Source organism: Salmo salar, chromosome ssa17 (genome assembly GCF_905237065.1).
Source record: "Salmo salar chromosome ssa17, Ssal_v3.1, whole genome shotgun sequence".
NCBI classification, from domain to species: Eukaryota; Metazoa; Chordata; class Actinopteri; order Salmoniformes; family Salmonidae; genus Salmo; species Salmo salar.
The window spans coordinates 62,247,587-62,272,947 of record NC_059458.1 but is presented as its reverse complement, the minus strand read 5'-3'; the positions used below and the strand labels follow the sequence as shown (position 1 = coordinate 62,272,947).

Genomic DNA, 25,361 nt, shown 5'->3' with positions numbered 1-25,361 from the left:
AAGCCAGTGTAGGGGAGGCTAACACTGGAGTAATATGATCAAATTTTTTGGTTCTAGTCAGGATTCTAGCAGCCGTATTTAGCACTAACTGAAGTTTATTTAGTGCTTTATCCGGGTAGCCGGAAAGTAGAGCATTGCAGTAGTCCAGCCTAGAAGTAACAAAAGCATGGATTAATTTTTCGCGTCATTTTTGGACAGAAAATTTCTGATTTTTGCAATGTTACGTAGATGGAAAAAAGCTGTCCTTGAAACAGTCTTGATATGTTCTTCAAAAGAGAGATCAGGGTCCAGAGTAACGCCGAGGTCCTTCACAGTTTTATTTGAGACGACTGTACAACCATCCAGATTAATTGTCAGATTCAACAGAAGATCTCTTTGTTTCTTGGGACCTAGAACAAGCATCTCTGTTTTGTCCGAGTTTAAAAGTAGAAAGTTTGCAGCCATCCACTTCTTTATGTCTGAAACACAGATTAAAAGGTTAATCACGTCACCTTCTGTGCAGAGCCCTCACTCCTTGCATCATCATCTCTGGTAGATACAGTATAATTGATGACCGGATCAAGAGATCAGTTCAGGGTAGAAATACTCTGATGAATCTTCAGAGGATAAGATGAGAAGAGCACTACGATAAAAGACTCAATGTTTCTAGAAAAGGAAGAGGATTTAATTTTGTTCTCATTTTAAAAAGTGTGTTTTGGAAAACCATAACCGGATTAAACCTAACAGCGTGCAATGCTACTGCGTCGGGATAACATACCGGAATCTAGACACTGGAATTATAGGCCCTGGGCTTTGAATCTGGGATATGGCTCTCTCTTCAGACACAGGGAATAGATTCAAGAATTGGGATAGAGCCAGAACTCTTGAGTAACCAATGGACAGTGTAAATATCAATGGTTCAGGACATGACATACTATATTACTCAAGGTGCCAGCCAGCCACATAGACCCAAATTTGGCTTTTTAAAGAGACAGAGACAAAAGCACAGAAAATATCAGATTTAACACAGAAGCTGCATTGAAAAGGCATCAGGCCTGGCCCCCATCATCATCATCATAATCATCACAGTGATAAGTAGCTTACAGAGTGGGTGGGGCCAGAGCTGCATCGCTCACTTCCCACCCACCCCTCCCATCTCTGTCCAATCAGACGATAGCATCAAAGGCATTTAGAATGTTCATTTTGTTCGGTTCTCATTGTAAAAAGGCAAAGAAATATTAAACATTTCAGAGAAAACGCATAAAACGTAGTGTTCAAATCTGTCTGAAACATTTGGTAGAAGTCAATTCCTTTGTTCAGCCCACTCTGAACAGTGCTTAATTCCTATTTCACAAAAAGGACATTATCATCAGTATTAAAGGATGAATCACAAATGAGGTTTGTGTGTATCACGTCTGAGGTTACTTCCCTCCAGATCCATCAGACTGCCAGACGATATCACTCACAGTTAGCACGTTAGCGGCTAAAGGGTCAGTCTATGTATTTCCTATGGGAGAGAGAACACATAACTCTTGGGGTGATTTCACCCCTGATAGACTAGACCCGTGGCAGTTCCACTGCATCTGTTAATAGACTACATAAAGTACATAAGACACCATTTATCCACAAACCCGCATACCAGTACACATTCCTTTGTAAAAAATTAACCACCCTTCACGGGCACAGGCGTACACACACACACACACACACACACACACACACACACACACACACACACACACACACACACACAAAAAGAGAACAAGAAATACAATTTTACACTTAAAAAAAAAAATTGTCCTTTGTCTTTTTTTTCAATTATAAAACGTTTCATCACTTGACAGTACAGGTACACACAGACAAAGCACTCTCACATGGAGAACACCCCCACGCCCTGTACATACACAGACACACAAGTCACATTCCTCTCAGTGTGTGTGTGGATGAATGTGTATCATGGTGGCTTGGGTGGGGTGGGAGTGAGACTGTGTGTGGATCAGAACCAGAGGTCTTCTGGGAGAATTAGTTTTTAATACTGTCAGTGTGTTAGTGTAATAAAGGTGACGCAAGTACGACTCCGCAAAAGACAAGGAACCAATCGGCGGACCCCTTGTTTCTCTATAAAGGTTATACATAAGCTTACCACCTGCATAGTGCAGTTCAATGTCCTATTGAGATTGACAACCACACAAAGATCAGTGTCCGCAATAATCCTGTATGTGACTGGTCCTGCTTCCTCTGTTGCCACCATCTGATTGGTCAGTCCCAGATGTCTTGCTTTCCTGTAATTTGTACTGTAGTGGCACACAGGCATCGTTTGGAAACAATTTCCCTAAAGGAGTTCTGCCCAAACTCCAAAAGACAGAGAGGGGGAGAGACACGAGGGTGTTGGGGTGTAAGGCTACATTGTAAACCCCGCCCATTTAATCTATCGCTATGACAACATCACAGAGTTCCAAAGTCCCAAACTCAGTGTGGGAGGCGCCAAACCCACATTGTGAGGGGGACAAACTCAGACTGGGTGGAGCCTAGCTTAACATGGGAGGAGTCTAGCTCAGCGTGGGAGGAGCATGCGTTCCAGGGCACACTGCAGGTGCTCCCAGTTCTTCCAGATGACTGCCAGTAGGGACAAACCCACGCAGGTGAGCGCCAGGTGCACGCGGCTACGCAGGAGAGGCGCGGTGAACTTGGCCGCCGTGGAAACGCACACCAGGATCACCGTGACGATGGCCAGCATGATGTTGATGCATTTCCCCAGCAGCACCTTGGCGTCTGTGTTCTCCACCTGTACCGTCTGCTGCTGCTGCTGCTGGAGCTCCAGCTTACAGACACGCGTCTGACAGGATTCCAGAGCCTCCTGTAAACACAGAAAAACACGCATTCAGTTTGACACACAGGCTTAAAGTTACTGACTATATACAGCTTAGATAGATGTGTAGGGGGCATGTTTGTAGATCTGTGTGTGTGTGTGTGTGTGTGTGTGTGTGTGTGTGTGTGTGTGTGTGTGTGTGTGTGTGTGTGTGTGTGTGTGTGTGTGTGTGTGTGTACATACCTGGATGTCCCTAGCTCTCTCGTAGGCCTGGTAGGCCACCTTCTCCTCGATGCTGGCCAGCTCCTGCTTCAGGTTACTGGTCTCATGCTGGTGCAACTCTGTCAGGTCATTTAACTGGTCCTCTAACCGCTCAAACCTATTAGGGAGCGGGAGAAGGGGGTGGGGTAGAGAGAGAAGGGGGGAGAAAATGACGAGTCTTAATATTGAATGCACAGCTTCAATTCCAAAGCAAACCTGTGTGTCCATCTCTTCCTTCACCAATGTGTGTGTGTTCTCTGTTTGTGGTGTGTGAAGCATTATCTACATAAGCGTGTTGATACATCAGCCCTAAGTTGACAGTATCAACAGCCAACAATATTAAAAACAAGATTATGGTTCAAGGTGGGAAATAGTGAAGCAGGCCTAGATTAGCATAAAATGAAACAGCTGGAACGATGGTGGTCTGCATGGAGGATGTTGTTGATATGTCTGCATGGAGGAGGTTGTTGATATGTCTGCATGGAGGATGTTGTTGGTGCGTCTGCATGGAGGATGTTGTTGATATGTCTGCATGGAGGAGGTTGTTGATATGTCTGCATGGAGGATGTTGTTGGTGCGTCTGCATGGAGGATGTTGTTGATATGTCTGCATGGAGGATGTTGTTGATATGTCTGCATGGAGGATGTTGTTGGTGCGTCTGCATGGAGGATGTTGTTGGTGCGTCTGCATGGAGGATGTTGTTGGTGCGTCTGTATGGAGGATGTTGTTGATATGTCTGCATGGAGGATGTTGTTGGTGCGTCTGCATGGAGGATGTTGTTGGTGCGTCTGCATGGAGGATGTTGTTGGTGCGTCTGTATGGAGGATGTTGTTGGTGCGTCTGCATGGAGGATGTTGTTGGTGCGTCTGCATGGAGGATGTTGTTGGTACGTCTGCATGGAGGATGTTGTTGGTGCGTCTGTATGGAGGATGTTGTTGATATGTCTGCATGGAGGATGTTGTTGGTGCGTCTGTATGGAGGATGTTGTTGGTGCGTCTGCATGGAGGATTTTGTTGGTGCGTCTGCATGGAGGATGTTGTTGGTGCGTCTGTATGGAGGATGTTGTTGGTACGTCTGCATGGAGGATGTTGTTGGTGCGTCTGCATGGAGGATGTTGTTGGTGCGTCTGTATGGAGGATGTTGTTGGTGCGTCTGTATGGAGGATGTTGTTGGTGCGTCTGTATGGAGGATGTTGTTGGTGCGTCTGTATGGAGGATGTTGTTGGTACGTCTGCATGGAGGATGTTGTTGGTGCGTCTGTATGGAGGATGTTGTTGGTACGTCTGTATGGAGGATGTTGTTGGTACGTCTGTATGGAGGATGTTGTTGGTGCGTCTGTATGGAGGATGTTGTTGGTGCGTCTGTATGGAGGATGTTGTTGGTGCGTCTGTATGGAGGATGTTGTTGGTGCGTCTGTATGGAGGATGTTGTTGGTGCGTCTGTATGGAGGAAGACTCATGGGGAGAAGTGTCTGAAAGATTAGGTTATTTTATACCCAGAAATGAGGGTGTGTTTGTGCTTTTGCTTGCTGTATTGATGTGTGTGTGTGTGTGTGTGTGTGTGTGTGTGTGTGTGTGTGTGCACCAACCTGTATCTCTCCTCCTGCAGCGTCTGTGTGATGAAGCTGTAGTCTCTCTTGAACTGGCTTTTCAGTGACACCATGTCCTCGGCCAGCTGTGCCTGTGCCTCCCTAATCTCCCTGACCTCCTCCAGCACCTCCCCCAGCCTCCCCTGAAAGTCCGACCTCCCCGGACCACCCCCTGACCCCAACCCCGACCCCCCCGCCGGGTTCCCGTTGGAGTCGGCCGACACGGAGGTCCCCGTGGAACATTCGTCGTCGCTGGGGTACTTGGCCTTGGCAATCGTGGTGGCGCTGCCGCTCAGCGCCCGGGCCCCGCCTGGAGCCTGGAGCCCCGCCCCCGTCTCCATGGAGCTCTTCATGTGGGCGATGTTGTCGGCGCTGCCGAACTTGTTGCGGATGAGGTTGGCGAACTCCCGCGACTTGTTGAAGAAGAAGGGGGGCGAGAGGGAGACTCCGGGGCCGATGGTCCTGACCTTGTCCATTGCTGGGTTGCGCGAGCTGGCCGAGCTTACGTCCCGCAGGCTGCCGTCTTTTTGGCCCTCCTTGCCCCCCTCCCCCCGGGCATCCCTGGGCGGGTGCTTGGCCCCGTTGGCCTCCTCCTTCATACGGCGGTGGTACTGCTCCAGCTTCCGCTGCAGCTGGGCGATGCTGTGGGCAGACTTCTGGTTCTTCTTCTCAAACACCTGGCAGACCCACAGGTGAGGCAAAGGGTCAAATTAAAGATACTGCAATAATTGCTGCATTTTCTTTAAAAAGTGGCTTGTAAACATTCAGCGCACTTGGCAGATGCAGTTATGTAGCATCATAAAAGGAGAAATCAGTGGGATGTAATTGGACTGACCTGGCGTATGCGTGCCACCTGCTGCTTGTCGGCGTTGTTGACCAGTTTGAGGTACTCTGCCACGTTCTGGTCCCTGGCTGTCTGTTCCACCTTGATCTGCTCTGTCACCTTGGGGGAGATCAACAGGTCAACACAGAGACTAACACACAGATGGGCCAATGCTCTCGCTCTCTCTCACACACACGCACTCAACACACGTGCGCAACACACACACTCACCTTGAGTATCTTCTGCTGCAGGCTGTCGATGGCCAGACGGCCCTTAGTGAAGTCCAGGCCCACGCCCCCGTCAGACACCAGGTTGGACTCGGAGCCCCCCCGCCGCATCGGGACCGGGAGGCTGAGGATGTTGTTCCCATCGCTGCCGCGCTCCGCCTGGACACACACACACACACACACACACACACAGAGTGAGACACACACACACAGAGAGAGAGACACACACACAGAGAGAGACAGAGAGAGAAACATGTAAGATATTGAGAATGTCACTTCAAAGAGAATGTTTTCAATTCAATTTACACTACAGTAAATGACTCATGTATGTATGATAGGACAGTATGAGCTCAGCCAAGTTTATGGTGAATCTCATAGCAACGTATAGTTAGTAAGATAGATATTGATCATTTTATTGAGTGGTAATTGTTTTATCACACGGTAATACACTGTCATCATAATCTCATCTCTTGTAATGTAAACACAAGCTCCATTTCTAGGACTGTCTCTGCGTGTGTGTGTGTGTGTGTGTGTGTGTGTGTGTGTGTGTGTGTGTGTGTGTGTGTGTGTGTGTGTGTGTGTGCCTGCATGCGCACATTCTTGCGTGGCTGTACGCCTGTGTGCACGTGTGAGTCTGTGCGCCCTCTAACCCATTCCCCAGTCTGTGCGCCCTCTAACCCATTCCCCAGTCTGTGCGCCCTCTAACCCATTCCCCAGTCTGTGCGCCCTCTAACCCATTCCCCAGTCTGTGCGCCCTCTAACCCATTCCCCAGTCTGTGCGCCCTCTAACCCATTCCCCAGTCTGTGCGCCCTCTAACCCATTCCGGCATTGAGAAAAAGAACTGGATAGGAGGAGAGGACAAAAGACGCATGAAAGAGAGTTCCAAGTCTCCTCTCTCTGCAGACTTTAATGGCTCTACTGAGTGGCTAGGGCAGTTGGTAGCCTCTGGGTTTACAGGCGCAGCTGCTGATGCAGAAACGGCTTTGACTGTTAACTACAGGGACAGAGGATGATTACGTAATAAACCAACCTGAGATGCCTGCAGTACAACTGGATTGTCTGTAACCTGACTATATAACTACACTGTTACCTTGGCAGCCAGCAAACACACACACACACACACACACACACACACACACACATAACCACACACACACATACACACAAGGCATTGCCAGCTTGTCCTCATCTATAATTTATAGGGCAGAGTCAGGGCCCCTTATCATGTCCAACAGTAACTGATGAGATTAATAAAGCATGCAACAGCAGCTTTAGCCTACTGGTTCACACATCACACATGTCGCACCACTCTCACACACACACACACTTCCAATTACACCATACTCATTCACACATACACAGCCTGTCTCCCTCTTCATCCTCAGATTCTCTCTCTCTCTCTCTCTCTCTCTCTCTCTCTCTCTCTCTCTCTCTCTCTCTCTCTCTCAGATTCCCCACCCCTCTCTCTCTCTCGTGGTGTAAGCTCAGCTCATTTCCCACTCTCTCTGAGTGCCAGTTAACTAGGTCTCCAACCCCAGACAAACACCTACACCCACACACACACTATCGAGTCAGCGTGGCCAGAGAATTAGCTGACCCTTACATGACCCCCAACGAGCCTGAGGGATGAGGAACAGCAAGCGCTGACATGTCGTCTGTCCAATCTATCACACACAGACACAGTACACACCACATCCTGCCCACCTCATCTAATCTGGAAGATGGGGGGATTCAAGTATGGAAACTAACATTTTTTTGGAGTCTCATAGTCAGTGTTCCAAACACGTACAGTCTGAGAAAGAGAACAGACACCACATGACATACACCATATGCCACAAATGTACATATGGGATGTGTTGTGTTGACTGTCCCCTGGTCAATGCTGAACTCAGGTCAGTATTCATCCTCTAAACCGGGCTGGTATTAAAGCCAGTCAGATTACAATTTCACATGTGTTGTGCAGATGGGCGCGCGCACACACACACACACACACACACACACACACACACACACACACACACACACACACCAGCCTATGCCCTCTCCCTAAAAAATGCATCTCACACTGCAACACAACAACCCATGATGAGGCAGGCAGACACACTGCAACACAACAACCCATGATGAGGCAGACACACTGCAACACAACAACCCATGATGAGGCAGGCAGACACACTGCAACACAACAACCCATGATGAGGCAGACACACTGCAACACAACAACCCATGATGAGGCAGGCAGACACACTGCAACACAACAACCCATGATGAGGCAGGCAGACACACTGCAACACAACAACCCATGATGAGGCAGGCAGACACACTGCAACACAACAACCCATGATGAGGCAGGCAGACACACTGCAACACAACAACCCATGATGAGGCAGGCAGACACACTGCAACACAACAACCCATAATGAGGTAGGCAGACACACTGCAACACAACAACCCATGATGAGGCAGGCACACACTGCAACACAACAACCCATGATGAGGCAGGCAGACACACTGCAACACAACAACCCATGATGAGGCAGGCAGACACACTGCAACACAACAACCCATGATGAGGCAGGCAGACACACTGCAACACAACAACCCATGATGAGGCAGGCAGACACACTATGTAGGCTAGAGCTGCTCACAGTCACACACACACACACACACACACACACACACACACACATCTGAACAACGTCTCAGTACAGGAAATCACAGTATGACCTCAGCTGAGGGACAACACACACTGGCATCGATGTACTGGATTTTGTCATAAAAACGTACAAATCAGATCAGAAGAAAAGCCTGAAACAAAGTCATTGTCTGGAGATGAACGTTCTAAAGAGGCTTCAGTTGGTGTGAAATTCATGACCAAGAGGTGGTAATAGGACGTAGGCTACTTGAGATTGTCAAACCCATTTGATAGGTTTAGCCCTAGCTAGTATGGATCTGTCCTATCAGTAGAAGGGCGATTCCACGCCAGCAGAGTATTTTGTGTACATCGTTGACAAAAAAATGACAATTAAATCTATTTTTATCTCAACTTGTAACACAACAAAATGTGGAAAAAGTCAAGGGGTGTGTAACGCCCTGGCCATAGAGACGGGGTTTTTGTTCTTTATTTTGGTTAGACCAGGGTGTTACATTGGATGGGCGTTCTATGTTCATTTTTCTATGTTGGCTGGTTTCTTTGGTTTGGCCATGTGTGGCTCCCAATCAGGCACAGCTGTAGTTCGTTGTTGCTGATTGGGAGTCACACATAAGTAGCCTGTTTTTCCTTTGGGTTTTGTAGGTGATTGTTTTCTGTTGAGAGTTTTTCCTGACAGGACTGTTTTGCTGTCGTCTTTGGTTTATTTTTGTAAAGTGTTCTCTTTTTCTATTAAATTCTAAGATGAACACACATCCTCCGCTGCACCTTGGTCTCATTACGATGACACCCGTTACAGGGTGTGAATACTTTCTGAAGGCACAGGTCTATAGGTCTAAAAAGGCGCACGATAAGTGTGTGTGTGTGTGTGTGTGTGTGTGTGTGTGTGTGTGTGTGTGTGTGTGTCTGAATGAGCTGATGATTGAGTAAAAGTAGAGATGGCTGGAGAGTTGTAAAGAAAGACAGGGTGAGAGTCAGTGGATGAGAGAAGAGGCAGTCTTCTATTATGTGGGTTATAGCCTATAGCCTGGCTGATCTAACCCAGATAGGACTTTAACATCAAATCATACATCAACCATTCTGCATTGAAATCTATTTTGTTCCCATAGAAATGAATATTCACACATTACTCTTAGATGAATAGGCTATCCCATTCTGACCCACATCAGACTGCAGCACATGCACTCTTAACCACGTGTGTGTGTGTGTGTGTGTGTGTGTGTGTGTGTGTGTGTGTGTGTGTGTGTGTGTGTGTGTGCGAGAGAGAGAGAGAAAGTCACAATGAGATTGGTGGGATTCAAATAAACGGATTTGGTAAAGAGATGAGACGTTAAAAAGTATTCCCCCGAGCCGTCACTCACAGGAACTGACCTCGCAGTGGACCCGTCATGACCCCGCCAGCCATTCAACAACAGCATTACGATCTACGACATCACAGGTACTCTGAGTTAAGTAACACTGTTGTAGTACCACACCTCTGGTTCTTACACAACCTGCCCATTAGCGACCTACAGTATCCATACTTGAATCTGACACTGAGAAATCCACATAGCAGATCAGAGGGCAAGGTGGAGATACTACCATATTGCTTACTGTAGTGTATAGCAGAACTTCCCAACTCGTTCCAATCTACATGAAGTGCTAATGGACTACTATGGGTATAGGGGTTGTCTGTGGACTGCAGGGCCAGACAGGGTTTATACACTCCGCAGTGTTGAGCGTGATACAGACTAGCCTATCCTTGGTCATTTATAGCACAGCCTCCTAAAAAAAAAAAAACGCTGGAGAGGCCAGGCTCACTGCATGATTCTGTCAACGTGTGGCCTTGCAAATCACAGCACAGCACAGAATAAATGTGTTGCAAACCTACTCAACCTGCATAACAATATATCGACCATTTAGCAGTTCAGTTCAGAACACTGCTCCATCCATCTGCTACAGCGCTACCAAAATAAACTGAAATATAGGACTTTTAAATGTTTTGATGTCCGAGATTGTCTGTCTGGTAATTGTTCTTGTTGGATGTATATATAAATCATTGATTCCTGTCATGTATTTATCCCCCTCTGGGCTACTAGTCTTCCTCTCCTCTGCTCCCACGTCCCACCCACGCCTGTTCTAACTCCACTGTCTACTAGCCTACTGTTTGTCTGGTCATTGTTTTGAACGGTTCTGCCTGCTGTGCTGCCTCTTAGCCTGGCTAGCATTGTGAATGAGAAGAGGTCCCCAGACCTCAGCGGAGCTAAGTACCGCTACTTTAAAATGTTTTACTGCTTGAGCTCGTTTTCCTCTTATAGAATATTAGTGAAAAAGTACTGTGGAGCTCCTGCACCTAAATATAAACAGTACCGGCACCCAAAATTAGTATCGGAACCTATTTCAGTCCGAGTCAAGCAATGCCACAGACTCGCCTGGTATGATTAAATAACAATTTAAGGGCTGGAAATATTCAGTTGGTTGCTGGTCTGAGTTTGTGTGATGTGAAATTGTGTTTGAAGTGCAGCCAGTCAGAGCTCCAGGCTCGATGGGGGAAAGGGGAGCAGCAGGGACTCTGTCTACCCAGGGAGGGCAGCCTATCTTGGGGCAGACGAGCTATCAGGCCCCCCGGGGCTCCTCCGCAGAAGGTTGTGCCATTTCAACTGGGACGGATGCAACATTAAACATACACACACACACTGCGCAAAGAAACACGCACACACACCCACCCACCCACCCAGTAACCACGCCCCCAGGCGTATATCTGCATAGCATAATCCAGTCTAGTGTGAAGTTGTAGTTGATGAGTCGATTTGAGCAGAACCGGTTTTGACCAGATCCCAGACCCAACCAAACTCATTCGCTCTGCAGTCTGCAAACCAGCACACACTTCAGGGAGAACCCCCCCCCACACACACACAAACACACACACACTTCAAGGAGAAACACTCTCTCTCTCTCTCTCTCTCTCTCTCTCTCTCTCGCTCTCTCTATGTGTTGGGGTGTGTGTGTGTGTATGTGTGTGTGTGCATGTGCCTGGGTCCTGCACGGCACCATAGAAAACGCCCAGAGTCCTGCTCTTATCAGACTTCAGGAACATGTCAAAGACAAAGGAATTCTGATTACATTTATGGTCCTGCAGCAGCTTTACCTTTGGTTTTACACTCAACGAGCACTCACACACACTTACTAGTAAATCAGGTCAACCCCTGGGCTGGGCTAATATAGGGCTGGGCTCCAGCAGTTAAACATACCTGGGCTACTGCTACATGCCCTGACCTGCAGTGTATACACTAAACACACAATGCAGGTAACACAGGACAGGATATCCACAGACTGTACCATATGATGGAAGAGTGTTTATGGTATTTATGCTACACTGAGCTGCTCTCCTCTTGCGCTGTGTATGAGTGGAGAGAATGACCACTTGTATTTCCATATAACCGGCTAAACACTGAAGTGACAGAGGGTTAGGACGTATGTGTGTGTGTGTGTGTGTGTGTGTGTGTGTGTGTGACCGTGTGTCAGGGAGTCATCCCTCCTGGGAAGCAGGACAATGTTCCAGCAGAGAGAACGAGAAAATAAACAAAAAAGAGAACCAGAAAGAAAACAAGAAAAGAAACAAGAAAACATGAAAGAGAACGAGAGAACATGAAAGAGAACGAGAGAACATGAAAGAGAACGAGAGAGACGGTGAGAAATAGAGATCAAAGTATGAAAGCCAATTTCTAAGCTAGAGATAACAAACTCCTCCAGTTTCTCTCTCTCTTGTTAAGTGTACAGATAAAGTCTGATGAGCCTTTAGGGAGCCTGCAGTGGAACACATCAGCCCCAGAGGTCTCAATAGCACCGACTTGGACGCATCCCGGAGAGGAGTATGTGTGTCTAATTAATCATTTAGGGTGGTTTACCAGGCCCCGAGCAAGTAGAGCACAGCCCTCAATATCTCACTGCTAAGGGCCAAGTACATTAACACACACTCGTATAGAGACGTAAAGAGGGTAGAGTCCCCAAAGCCATGCCAAGGACTGTGTCAGCACTCAGATGGAGGGAGATGGAGAGAATGTCATGTAACAGAGAGAGAGAGAGCGAGAGGAGGTGAAAAAAGAGAGAGATCTATCCTAGAAAAATCAATAGACTTAAGGGCCCAGTGCGGTCAAAAACTAGATTTTCCTATTTTATATTTATTTCCAAACTATGAAGTTGGAATAATACTGTGAAAATGATGTGTAAGAGCTGTTTAAAAAGACCGCCTGATATTTCAGCCTGTTTTGGTGGGATGGAGTTTTGGCCTGACTGGTGACATCACCAAGCGGTAATTAGTTAATAGACCAATAAGAAAGAGAATTCCAAACCTCTCTGCCAATAAAAGCTAGTTTTCCACTCCCCACAAATTTTGGGGGGAGCAATTTTAATTGAAAACAATCACAGTAAGGTATTTAATTGTTACCCAGAAATGAGTTTATTGATATTGAGATGGACCTTTAACATCATTTACAAAATGGAGAGCTCTACAATGACAGGGGGGCAGGACCTCTTCACCAAAAAAGCCTGAAAAGATGTAATCCTCTCCTTTCTGTAATCTGACATTTAATCTCTTTTTTCCAGAGCCAAGATTACCCAGCAGCCACCACCCTCAACAAACACACACTTTTAGATGGAGAGAGAAGAGGATAGAAAGAGAAGGATGAGCACATATAGATGGAGAGAGAGGTGAGTGAGGATAAAGAGATGGAGAGAGAGGGATGAGGGGTGGCTATAAAAAGAGAAAGAAGTGAGGGATGGATAGAGTAGGAGAAGAGTTGAAGAAGTGTAACCATGTAATCTTATTGATTTAGGCCTAAAGAAAGAGAGGAAGAGGGATAGCTAGAAAGAGAGTAGGAGAAGAGTTGAAGTGTAACTGTAATCCTGTTGTAATGTAGCTTCATTAAATAGTACCCGCAAAACACCAGTCTCAATGTCAACAGTGAGGAGGCGACTCCGGGATGCTGGCCTTCTAGGCAGAGTTTCTCTGTCCAGCGTCTGTGCTCTTTTTCCCATCATAATCTTTTCTTTTTATTGGCCAGTCTGAGATATGCCTTTTCTTTGCAGCTCTGCCTAGAAGGCCAGCATCTTTCTTGGCAATTTCTTGCATGGAATAGCCATCATTTCTCAGAACAAGAATAGACTAACAAGTTTCAGAAGAAAGGTCTTTGTTTCTGGCCATTTTGAGCCTAAAATCGAACCCAGAAATGCTGATGCTCCAGATACTCAACTAGTCTAAAGAAGGCAAGTTTTATTGCTTCTTTAATCAGAACAACAGTTTCAGCTGTGCTAACATAATTGCAAAAGGGTTTTCTAATGATCAATTAGCCTTTTAAAATGATAAACTTGGATTAGCTAACACAACGTGCCATTGGAACACAGGAGTGATGGTTGCTGATAATGGGCCTCTGTACGACTGAAAGATTAGTGGAATCTGTGTGGGTAGCTGGACAGGTAGGATGACTGACAGTGAAGGTGAACAGGTGGTCACGGGTCAGGTGACAGAGGAATGGATGAGACTGAGGAAGGAATTCCTTTAACCATAAAGTGGTATATTTACTGGGTAGTCTGTGCCGCATAACAAAGGAAACAGAATAACATGTATCCAATCAAATTCAAAAATCACAAAAATCAAATCATAACAATCATTCATTATTAACATAATTAGGTAATTCAGCAATTTAGTTCATTAAGAAGTCAATAGGAATCATCCTTGAGTCATTTAGGCTCGTAACTATTCATCCTAATCATGAGAAGAATAATATAAATAATTCAGCCAGTGATCGGTTATTCAATCTATAATCCTCATCAGTTTGATATTAGAATTGATCAGTCCAGCAAACAATGATGTTTCATATTTAACCCTTTCAAGTTTGTCTTCATATGTACATGTAATTTCATTCCATATTAACCATATATCGATGGCATGATTGGCCTGTGATGATATGTAGGGCCATGATCATTGACCATTTACATTAAACAATGAAAAGGTAAGCGATTCGGTGGACTTACGTGGATTCATGGACGCACTCACACAACACAGACCGTCCATCTTTGGAGTTCTGATGAAGAACACATCGTACTGCGCAGCACATGGCAGGCACAGGATACACACACACACACGTGTCAGAGCTCTTAGGAAAGCAGTTTACCGACTTGGCGTGCACATGTGAAAATGTGTCAGTGGAACCAATGGGCAGATAATTGATCTAGCTTGCTCTCTTTAACACACACACCACTCCCCTGTGTGTTACGTAATCTACACTGATCTAGTCAACTCAATCTGTGAGCTTTGCTGTGTGTATGTGTATGGTACAGTAACTGAATAGCACTGAATGTGTTTGTAGGTACAGTAGATTTCACACTAATCTAGTGGAAGTAGCTCGCTGCTATGAACCAGCTGTATTCCTGTGAGTGTAAATCAGGGGAGGCTGCTGAGGGGAGGACAGCTCATAATAATGGCTGGAATGGAGTGTAATGGATGGAAACCATGTTTTTGATACCGTTCCATTTACTCCATTCCAGCCATTATTAGGAGCCGTCCTCCCCTCAGCAGCCTCCACTGGTGTGAATAGGCTGTGTGTGCACACACACGCATGCAGTCAGCAGACTAGAGTGTTTAATGCTTTATAATGTGACAGCTGGGCTGTATGGCCATTTCTTGAGTCGATATTATGGCCGGCAACAATTTGCATCATCACATAAGCTTCTTCAGGTAGAGATTGGTTTCATAATGATTGACTAAAAAGATCCAGTCAGCTCTGAGCCTGTGGTATAATATGTTAAAACAGCTCGGCGATACAGAAAATCCTTTTGATGAGTGAGTGCGTATGTGTGTGTTAATCCGAGGCTGTGTTACTCACTATACCCGGCATCTCTGTTGGTTTGCTAGTGCGTGTATGTCCACTGTAGGCTTAGCTCACGCTCAATCCCTAATCCAAACACACACACACACACACAGAGACAGAGATCCAAAGAAAAGGGAAGATAGAGGGATAGAGAGAAATACCTAAAAAGATTCTGCCAACCTGGTCCAGATATGTATAGCTTCAGCCAAGTCTTCTGACTATGAGAAGAGAGGAGAGGAGAGGAGAGGAGAGGAGAGGAGAGGAGAGGAGAGGAGAGGAGAGGAGAGGAGAGGAGAGGAGAGGAGAGGAGAGGAGAGGAGAGGAGAGGAGAGGAGAGGGGCTGCTAGCTAGTAGCTACTTTAGTGTATTAAATCAAACCCCTGTTTGCTCTGACTAGATTCCCTCTTCATCTCTTCCTCCTCCAACACGCCACTCTGCCTGAGGACACACACGCTCTCTCTCTCTCTATCTCTCTCTCTCTTGGGTCGATGGCTATAACTCTGTCCTCATTCCCAGAGATCCTAGCCCAAACACCATGGATAACCCATATGCTACCCACCAACTACACAACTCAGGGCGAGTCCATGAATACGGTACACAGACAGACAGAACAGTTGATGTCGCAGAGACAGGACAAAGAGAGAGGGAGGGAGAGAGAGAGAGACAGAACAATTGATCATGCAGAGACAGCGTAAAGGGAGAGAGAGAGAGACAGAACAGTTGATGTCGCAGAGACAGGATAAAGAGAGGGAGAGAGAAGCTTTAGAGCAACACCCCCAAAGAAAATAAATGCCTTTGAGCATCATTCATGCACAGAGACATCAGAGAGAGAGAGGAGAGAAGGGAAGAGGGAGAGAGGGAGAGAATGGGGAGCATAGAAAGAGATATCAGCGGCAAAGCCTGTATAAGATTGGGGGGGTGGGGAAGGGGTGAGACTCCTGTGGTTGCCCTGACAACAGAAGGGAATGACAGCTGCTAGGCTACCCCTCACCATAATGGCCAATGGAGCGTCTCAGAGACTAGGGACCAATAATTCAATACATTGAGGCCTTTCCTCACCCTCCCACCCTCTCACTACCCCTCTTCCTCCCACCCTCTCTCTACCCCCCTCCCTCCTTCGCCCTTCCTTTCTCTCACAGAGGTAAGACCGAGCTAATTTCAGTGATACGTGGTGATTGGTGATTGGACAGTAGTATGAGGTATGTGGGCTCTCTGATTGAGGTGGTCAGATAAGGCAGGCTCATTGTAGACATTAATACTGTATGCATCCAGACTGAAACAGTGTCTGTGTAGCATGATGCCCTGGGAAACAACTGCAACATTAAATGAGAACTCAAGCGCTTGTTGCCTTGAGGCTGGCTCATTTAATCATCTATTGTAGAACTGTTGCCCTGATAGTTTTTTTTATTTGGTCTGAGAGCACACAGTTTTTTAAATCTAATACTTTTTTTCTTTAAAACAACAACAATACAAAGACAATACTAATGTGGGTGCTCTGGTCAGTGGTTGCCCTCGCCCCCCACCCGCCACGAGATGCCGGCAAGGCCCCGCTCATAACCACCAGGACCAACACACACCTCTCACACTCAGTAAAATAGTTGAAATTGTTGCATGTTGCATTTATATTTTGGTTCAGTATAATTCATTCCTTTCTCTTTTAAGTAATTTCCTCTTCCATTTTTGTGGCAGAGCTGCGATGAGTTGGTTAGAATGTTGTATTGAGCATACATCTACATACACCTGGATGAATTGGTTGTATGACATAATTCTACCATCGTTGTTTACAATGCCATTCATACACAGGGTACCTTTCTTAAACATTCTCTCCAAGAAAATTGGTTCATCCTCCATCAGTACATTGGAGTTAAGCCATATTATTTGCTGTAATATTTACTGCTCAAAAAAATAAAGGGAACACTTAAACAACACATCCTAGATCTGAATGAAAGAAATAATCTTATTAAATACTTTTTTCTTTACATAGTTGAATGTGCTGACAACAAAATCACACAAAAATAATCAATGGAAATCCAATTTATCAACCCATGGAGGTCTGGATTTGGAGTCACACTCAAAATTAAAGTGGAAAACCACACTACAGGCTGATCCAACTTTGATGTAATGTCTTTAAAACAAGTCAAAATGAGGCTCAGTAGTGTGTGTGGCCTCCACGTGCCTGTATGACCTCCCTACAACGCCTGGGCATGCTCCTGATGAGGTGGCGGATGGTCTCCTGAGGGATCTCCTCCCAGACCTGGACTAAAGCATCCGCCAACTCCTGGACAGTCTGTGGTGCAACGTGGCGTTGGTGGATGGAGCGAGACATGATGTCCCAGATGTGCTCAATTGGATTCAGGTCTGGGGAACGGGTGGGCCAGTCCGTAGCATCAATGCCTTCCTCTTGCAGGAACTGCTGACACACTCCAGCCACATGAGGTCTAGCCTTGTCTTGCATTAGGAGGAACCCAGGGCCAACCGCACCAGCATATGGTCTCACAAGGGGTCTGAGGATCTCATCTCGGTACCTAATGGCAGTCAGGCTACCTCTGGCGAGCACATGGAGGGCTGTGCGGCCCCCCAAAGAAATGCCACCCCACACCATGACTGACCCACCGCCAAACCGGTCATGCTGGAGGATGTTGCAGGCAGCAGAACGTTCTCCACGGCGTCTCCAGACTCTGTCACGTCTGTCACATGTGCTCAGTGTGAACCTGCTTTCATCTGTGAAGAGCACAGTGCGCCAGTGGCGAATTTGCCAATCTTGGTGTTCTCTGGCAAATGCCAAACGTCCTGCACGGTGTTGGGCAGTAAGCACAACCCCCACCTGTGGACGTCGGGCCCTCATACCACCCTCATGGAGTCTGTTTCTGACCGTTTGAGCAGACACATGCACATTTGTGGCCTGCTGGAGGTCATTTTGCAGGGCTCTGGCAGTGCTCCTCCTGCTCCTCCTTGCACAAATGCGGAGGTAGCGGTCCTGCTGCTGGGTTGTTGCCCTCCTACGGCCTCCTCCACGTCTCCTGATGTACTGGCCTGTCTCCTGGTAGCGCCTCCATGCTCTGGACACTACGCTGACAGACACAGCAAACCTTCTTGCCACAGCTCGCATTGATGTGCCATCCTGGATGAGCTGCACTGCCTGAGCCACTTGTGTGGGTTGTAGACTCCGTCTCATGCTACCACTAGAGTGAAAGCACCGCCAGCATTCAAAAGTGACCAAAACATCAGCCAGGAAGCATAGGAACTGAGAAGTGGTCTGTGGTCACCACCTGCTGAACCACTCCTTTATTGGGGGTGTCTTGCTAATTGCCTATAATTTCCACCTGTTGTCTATTCCATTTGCACAACAGCATGTGAAATGTATTGTCAATCAGTGTTGATTCCTAAGTGGACAGTTTGATTTCACAGAAGTGTGATTAACTTGGAGTTACATTGTGTTGTTTAAGTGTTCCCTTTATTTTTTTGAGCAGTGTATATTCTGCCTCTTCTGGATGATAAAAATCGAATTGTAGCCAAATCTGTATAGCTTCAGTTAAAAATAAAGATACTTTAAACACGGTTGCATCGTCAATCCATCGGAAATTGAGTTTTAATCTGTATAACAGCACATAGCCCCCTTTTAAACATTGGATGTGCCTCTCTTAGCAGCTTACTGGAAAACCAGTTTGGATTTAGATATTGTTTCCGTATAATAGAATCTTTAAGAGAGAGGTTTAATGCCTTGATATTTAATCAGTTTAGCCATCCAAACTCATATTCATTATATAAATATACCCGTTTAACTTTAACTTGTTTTCCATTCTAAATTAAATAAAATGTTTTTTGCTCACATAACTTGAAAAAGCATTCTTCTGGAGTCTGTAGAGCCATGAATAGATATGTCAACTGTGATGTCACTAGATAATTAATCAGTGTAATTTTCCCATAGACTGACAGGTGTTTCCCTTTCCATGGTTTCAAGATCCTATCTAAGTTTCAAGGTCCTATCTGTTTTCTATCAAAATTGACAGTTGCAAGATCATTAAACTTTCCTGTAATGTATACACCAAGCACATCAACAGCACCACCAACCCATGTAATTGGGAGACCACATAGCAATTTAAAGTTTGTGAATTTTAGAGACCCAATCCGTAATATAGTACATTTATCATAGTTGGGTTTTAATCCAGATAAACTGGAGACATTATCCAGGTTCTCAATAAGACTGTTCAGGGTTGAAGACTGTGGACTCAAGAAAAAAACTTGAATACATCGGCATACATTGATACCTTTGTTTCTAACCCATACATTTTTAACCCCTTCATTTTATCATTGGATCTGATTTTTATAATTAACAATTCAATTGCCATAGCACACAGGTATGGTGAAAGAGGGCAACCCTGTTTTACACCTCTTAACAATTCAACATTCTCAGAGAAATAACCATTATTTATCATTTTACATAAAGGAGTGTTATACATGGCTTTTAAACATTTTACAAGAGATTCTCTCAAATTGAAATAATATTCAAGCCGTACTTTCATTTAAGGCTTTCTCAAAATCTGCTATAAAGATGATGCCTGGTCTCCCTGCATTCTGATAGTTTTCAATTAATTCTAATGACTGTCTGTTATCTCCAATATATCCTCAATCCATACTTTTTTCACTTTTGGCACCATAGAAAAGGATACCAGAAAGTAGTCAATCCGACTAGCTTGATATTTCCTAATTTCTGAAGACCAAGAGGCCATTAAGGCCTTTGGAATGTGCCATCAGCCACTTCTCTCTCCAATGCACTGGCCCCGGGGCCACAGTAAATTGCACTCACAACACACTGTTTAATGGCCTGTTACTACACTGCCAAAAACAGCTCAGCAACACACACATGCACAAACACGCAAACTCACCCATACACTCGCTCACTCACTCACACACATACCACAGACACAAAACCCATCTGTACATTCTTTTTATTCCTGTGTCGCGTTGGAATAAGACCTCAGGCAGTAAAAGTCCAGTCTTTACATGAGCGGAGCAGGCTGGGAAAAACACAGCCTTAAGAAACTTACTCTGCCCAAGGGCAGACTTCCAGGGAGTTGTGAAAGGAAAAAACAACCCATCCCTTCTTTGCTCTTTCTATGAGTCTCCATCTCTTTCTCAGCAAGGCAGGAAAACCTTCTCTAGTTAAACAGAGGAGAAAGGACAGAAACAGCATATTCTCCCCATTAACTTCTGATAGATTAGGCACACATGCAGTACTATACAGTGAGGGAAAAAAGTATTTGATCCCCTGCTGATTTTGTATGTTTGCCCACTGACAAAGAAATGATCAGTCTATAATTTTAATGGTAGATTTATGTGAACAGGAAGAGACAGAATCACAACAAAAAATCCAGAAAAACGCATGTCAAAAATGTTATACATTTATTTGCATTTTAATGAGGGAAATAAGTATTTGACCTCTCTGCAAAACATGCCTTAGTACTTGGTGGCAAAACCCTTGTTGGCAATCACAGAGGTCAGACGTTTCTTGTAGTTGGCCACCAGGTTTGCACACATCTCAGGAGGGATTTTGTCCCACTCCTCTTTGCAGATCTTCTCCAAGTCATTAAGGTTTCGAGGCTGACATTTGGCAACTCGAACCTTCAGCTTCCTTTTCTATGGGATTAAGGTCTGGAGACTGGCTAGGCCACTCCAGGACCTTAATGTGCTTCTTCTTGAGCCACTCCTTTGTTGCCTTGGCCGTGTGTTTTGGGTCATTGTCATGCTGGAATACCCATCCACGACCCATTTTCAATGCCCTTGCTGAGGGAAGGAGGTTCTCACCCAAGATTTGACAGTACATGGCCCCGTCCATCGTCCCTTTGATGCGGTGAAGTTGTCATGTCCCCTTAGCAAAAAAACACCCCAAAAACATAATGTTTCCACCTCCATGTTTGACGGTGGGGATGGTGTTCTTGGGGTCATAGGCAGCATTCCTCCTCCTCCAAACACGGCGAGTTGAGTTGATGCCAAAGAGCTCCATTTTGGTCTCATCTGATCACAACACTTTCACCCAGTTGTCCTCTGAATCATTCCGATGTTCATTGGCAAACTTCAGATGGGCATGTATATGTGCTTTCTTGAGCAGGGGGACCTTGTGGGCGCTGCAGGATTTCAGTCCTTCACGGCGTAGTGTGTTACCAATTGTTTTCTTGGTGACTATGGTCCCAGCTGCCTTGAGATCATTGACAAGATCCTCCCGTGTAGTTCTGGGCTGATTCCTCACCGTTCTCATGATCATTGCAACTCCACGAGGTAAGATCTTGCATGGAGCCCCAGGCCGATTGAGATTGACAGTTCTTTTGTGTTTCTTCCATTTGCGAATAATCGCACCAACTGTTGTCACCTTCTCACCAAGCTGCTTGGCGATGGTCTTGTAGCCCATTCCAGCCTGGTGTAGGTCTACAATCTTGTCCCTGACATCCTTGGAGAGCTCTTTGGTCTTGGTCATGGTGGAGAGTTTGGAATCTGATTAATTGATTGCTTCTGTGGACAGGTGTCTTTTATACAGGTAACATACGGAGATTAGGACACCTGGGAGCCAGAAATCTTTCTGATTGAGAGGGGGTCAAATACTTATTTCCCTCATTAAAATGCAAATCAATTTATACAATTTTTGACATGCGTTTTTCAGGATTTTTTGTTGTTGTTATTCTGTCTCTCACTGTTCAAATAAACCTACCATTAAAATTATAGACTGATCATATCTTTGTCAGTGGGCAAACGTACAAAATCAGTAGGGGATCAAATACTTTTTTTCCCTCACTGCGCGCACACACACACACACACACACACACACACACACACACACACACACACACACACACACACACACACACACACACACACAGGGTGGAGCTGACCTTTGTGTATTCAGTACTTAAGATGGAAAGACTAGCGAGGCACTAATGAATAAATAACATCCAACCTTAATAACACCCTCCATCAATCACAATGTCTGCTTGTCTGTCTCTCTGTCCGTCTGCCTGTTTGTCAGATTACAATTCTAGCATCTCTGTTGATGTAAAGGATTTGAAAGCTTTCTCTCTCTGAAATCACTTTATATGCAGTGAAATGTGCCAGCTTCTGTCAGTGTGTGTAGTTAAATATGAATGAGTGGGGATGGTGGCCAGGCAGAGAGAGGAGAGGAAGAGGGGCACAGTTTTTATATGACAGATGCCAAATGGACACACACTGACTGTCGAGTGCTGCTGGCTACAGCGTGTGTGTGTGTGTGTGTGTGTGTGTGTGTGTGTGTGTGTGTGTGTGTGTGTGTGTGTGTGTGTGTGGTCATCATCACCAGTAATAACAACAACATATGGATTTGTCTTCCATAATGTAAATGCTAGTATGCGGATGTTAAATCTAGGCCACTTTCCTTCAAACCGCAAAACAACTATCCTGGAATGAAAATATGGGGCATGTGTACTAGGGAGGGTGAAGTGAAGTGCTGTCTCTCAGCATCTCCTCTCCCTGCTCTGTAGTCTGTTCCAGCCAGGGTTATCCCGTCCCGGTTGACTCACGGACAAGCCGTCACTCTCCAGCCACGCTAATTAACGTATGGATGGCTGGCGAGAGCCCCCAAACGCTCCTTTCCACTCCAGTGGCCGTTACCGACCAAGGGATTCCACTGTAAAATAGAATATGTGGAATATGGCAGTGCCCCATCCCCCAGCCTTCCCTTGACTCTCCATCCTTTCCCCTATGCCTACCCTCTATAAGGGATATATAGCTGAATACCAGCTAGACCCCTGACTACATATCCTTCTTTACATTTTCACTCTTTCATACATTAATTGAGGGGGTGGTTTGTCATATACTAGGACAAATAGCTCAATTTAGTTTTGCATAGCCTATCCCCTAAATGGGACATGGTATGGGGATCAGCTATCAGCGTTGTTTGTTCTATAAGTATAACTCGTCACTGTATCTCACCCACAATATTACAGTTATGAATGAACACAAACACCAGAGACAAAACAACTATACCGTGGCAACATAGAGTGGGAATGACCATATAAAGGAAAGCGTTTAGGGGCCACGTCCACCACAAACATCTGGCTGCACATTTGCTCCCGACAAAACCTCTGGGGTAAAGGAACCGAATGACTAGAACCTACTTCGTAAATTTGTTCAACAGCTGTTGTGTTCATGGACGAGCACTTGACAGTGAGGTCGCACGCAATAGTTACGTTTTATGAAAAGAGCTGCTGTTGCCTTCAATGAAACACCTGCCCAGCAGAACAAATCCTTGACTAACCGGTTTATATCTGGCTGTCAAAACAAAAGATACAAACACTGAGTGTATAAATAACAAATTCAGTTAGACATGTGTTGGCTAGATACAAAAAAAATCTAAAGCAATAAAGAAATGACCACAATTTACAAACAGCCTGTCTAACTATGGAATTATCTGAAATTATTCCTAAAGTAGATTCCTAAACATGTCCTGTTGCAATTAACTACAACGTCTCACATGATATAACGGATACGGTGCACATCATTTCCAAATCAAGTCGCCCCAACACTTGGGACTGCGCTGCACGATGGAACGGTTCCGAACTCAACTCAGTCACGGATAAACTATAGCCCCAATACTTTGTTAGCTACGGTTAGTTGGGATAATTCGCATAGAGACAACTGTTTGTTGCTACTCTAGCTAACAACATAGATTATACATATTCCCGATATTGTACACTACAACCGCCACGGAGAAGTGATAGTATGCTACCGAATATCAGACGTGACAAATGTTGGCTAGCTCTACAGACGCAGTCAGATACGTTACAGCAAGTCGCTGTCATTCCGCCGACGATGTGACCAGGAAGGCATATTTACCATTTCGCCGCAGATGTTATATCTCTTTACTTCTGAAAAACTTTTATCCACAGCGGTATCGGCACTGGGCATAGTCCCGTAGTTTTGGTCCGTGAATGTGGACTTGACGTTCCCCTACAAAAACAAAGTTACAAACTGTCCACAGTGCTCACGTCGTCCCCGTCCGAGAGCTGTCACTCACTACTGTCACTCACTGCGGTTGTCGGGTGATCAGTGTCTCCCGCGGTAGTCTGCGTCTGAAGCGCAGGACAGAGTGCGAAGCGAATAGACTCCTCCCACGACTCCAGAGTAAATTAATTGATATATTTAACCGACACAATTAGGACTTGCCCATGTAATTAACCCGTTATGACTATTAATTAACCTCATAATCATTTATCTAAAATATATATTTTTTAACTGTAGCCAGAGTTGAGTTAGGTGAGAGTGTGTTGCCTATGTTGAAATGAACAACCATCCAAGTTTAGAAATAGGAATATATAGTAAGTAGCCTAGAAATGGAGAGAAGGCATCAAATTGCCAGTCTTCCCATACACATGTTGCTGCCCATGGGACGACTTAACATTTTACTAATGGCAAGTCGAATGAATATAGCACTAGATACGATGAAGTTCAGGGTCATTTTCCACCGAGTGCGAAATGTCCATTTAGCGCGGTCCAGGACACAGTGGCCTGCCTCACGACCTCCCGGATAACTGTTATCATCAGCGTGCCGCACCTGTCTGTGACTGGCACGTCTTTGTTTTAGAATATTGGTTCCGAAATAATATCCTATTGGTGAGCTAACTTGTAAATGCAGAGGGTTTTTTACTTAGTTATAAGGAATTCTTATCACTTTACAAGATCCCTGTAACACCTAAAGATTTTGCAATTGTGTTCGATGCCATTCCCTCAGGTGTTTCTTTATTATTCAGGAACGTGTCAAGACCTGACCCTCAGAGCCTACCTTCCATTAACCCTGTTGACTTGAGATTTGTTTCTCTTTTGGTCCATTCAACAACAGCGCGATACGAACCTTGTTTCAGTTGTATTATGTCATGCCTTATTGGAAACGGTTTTATTGATCATATCTGTGGGGGAAAAGTTTGGATGTTGCCACACACATACATACTTGTTAACAAAATGAAGGACAATTATTCATAAATAGTATCCTGCCAAGAAGTTTAAGAAAAACATAAAGTCAAATTTTACCTTTTGTAATGACCACCCAGAAATGGTGCTGCTTCTTTTTTGGCATTGTATTCATGTAATTCATGTACAACTGTGGTAAGACATCAGTAGATTTATAATTGAACACATTTATGAAGATTTTACACT

General features: G+C 45.3%; 1 protein-coding gene and 1 long non-coding RNA gene across 3 annotated transcripts in view; one reads left to right on the top strand and one right to left on the bottom strand.

Annotated features, from left to right (window-relative positions):
- The window catches only part of LOC123728237 (uncharacterized), a 32,029-nt gene that overhangs the window by 5,841 nt on the left and 827 nt on the right, over positions 1 to 25,361 (top strand). Inside the window, exon 2 of the long non-coding RNA XR_006760146.1 lies at positions 12,922 to 13,026. This is a non-coding gene — a long non-coding RNA (uncharacterized lncRNA). The remainder of the gene's footprint in view (positions 1 to 12,921; positions 13,027 to 25,361) is intronic.
- The window catches only part of LOC106576298 (transmembrane and coiled-coil domain protein 3), a 57,461-nt gene continuing 32,742 nt past the window's right edge, over positions 643 to 25,361 (bottom strand). Inside the window, exons 1-6 of one of the 2 annotated variants that reach the window (XM_014153392.2) lie at positions 24,045 to 24,267; positions 5,690 to 5,845; positions 5,472 to 5,579; positions 4,637 to 5,313; positions 3,032 to 3,167; positions 643 to 2,836 (exon numbers count right to left, since the gene is read on the bottom strand). In XM_014153392.2, the coding sequence (XP_014008867.1) occupies positions 2,534 to 2,836; positions 3,032 to 3,167; positions 4,637 to 5,313; positions 5,472 to 5,579; positions 5,690 to 5,845; positions 24,045 to 24,116 (1,452 nt within the window). In that variant the 5' untranslated portion in view covers positions 24,117 to 24,267 and the 3' untranslated portion in view covers positions 643 to 2,533. Of the gene's footprint in view, positions 2,837 to 3,031; positions 3,168 to 4,636; positions 5,314 to 5,471; positions 5,580 to 5,689; positions 5,846 to 24,044; positions 24,268 to 25,361 lie in introns of those variants that run through there. The other variant, XM_014153394.2, reaches the window with a different exon arrangement.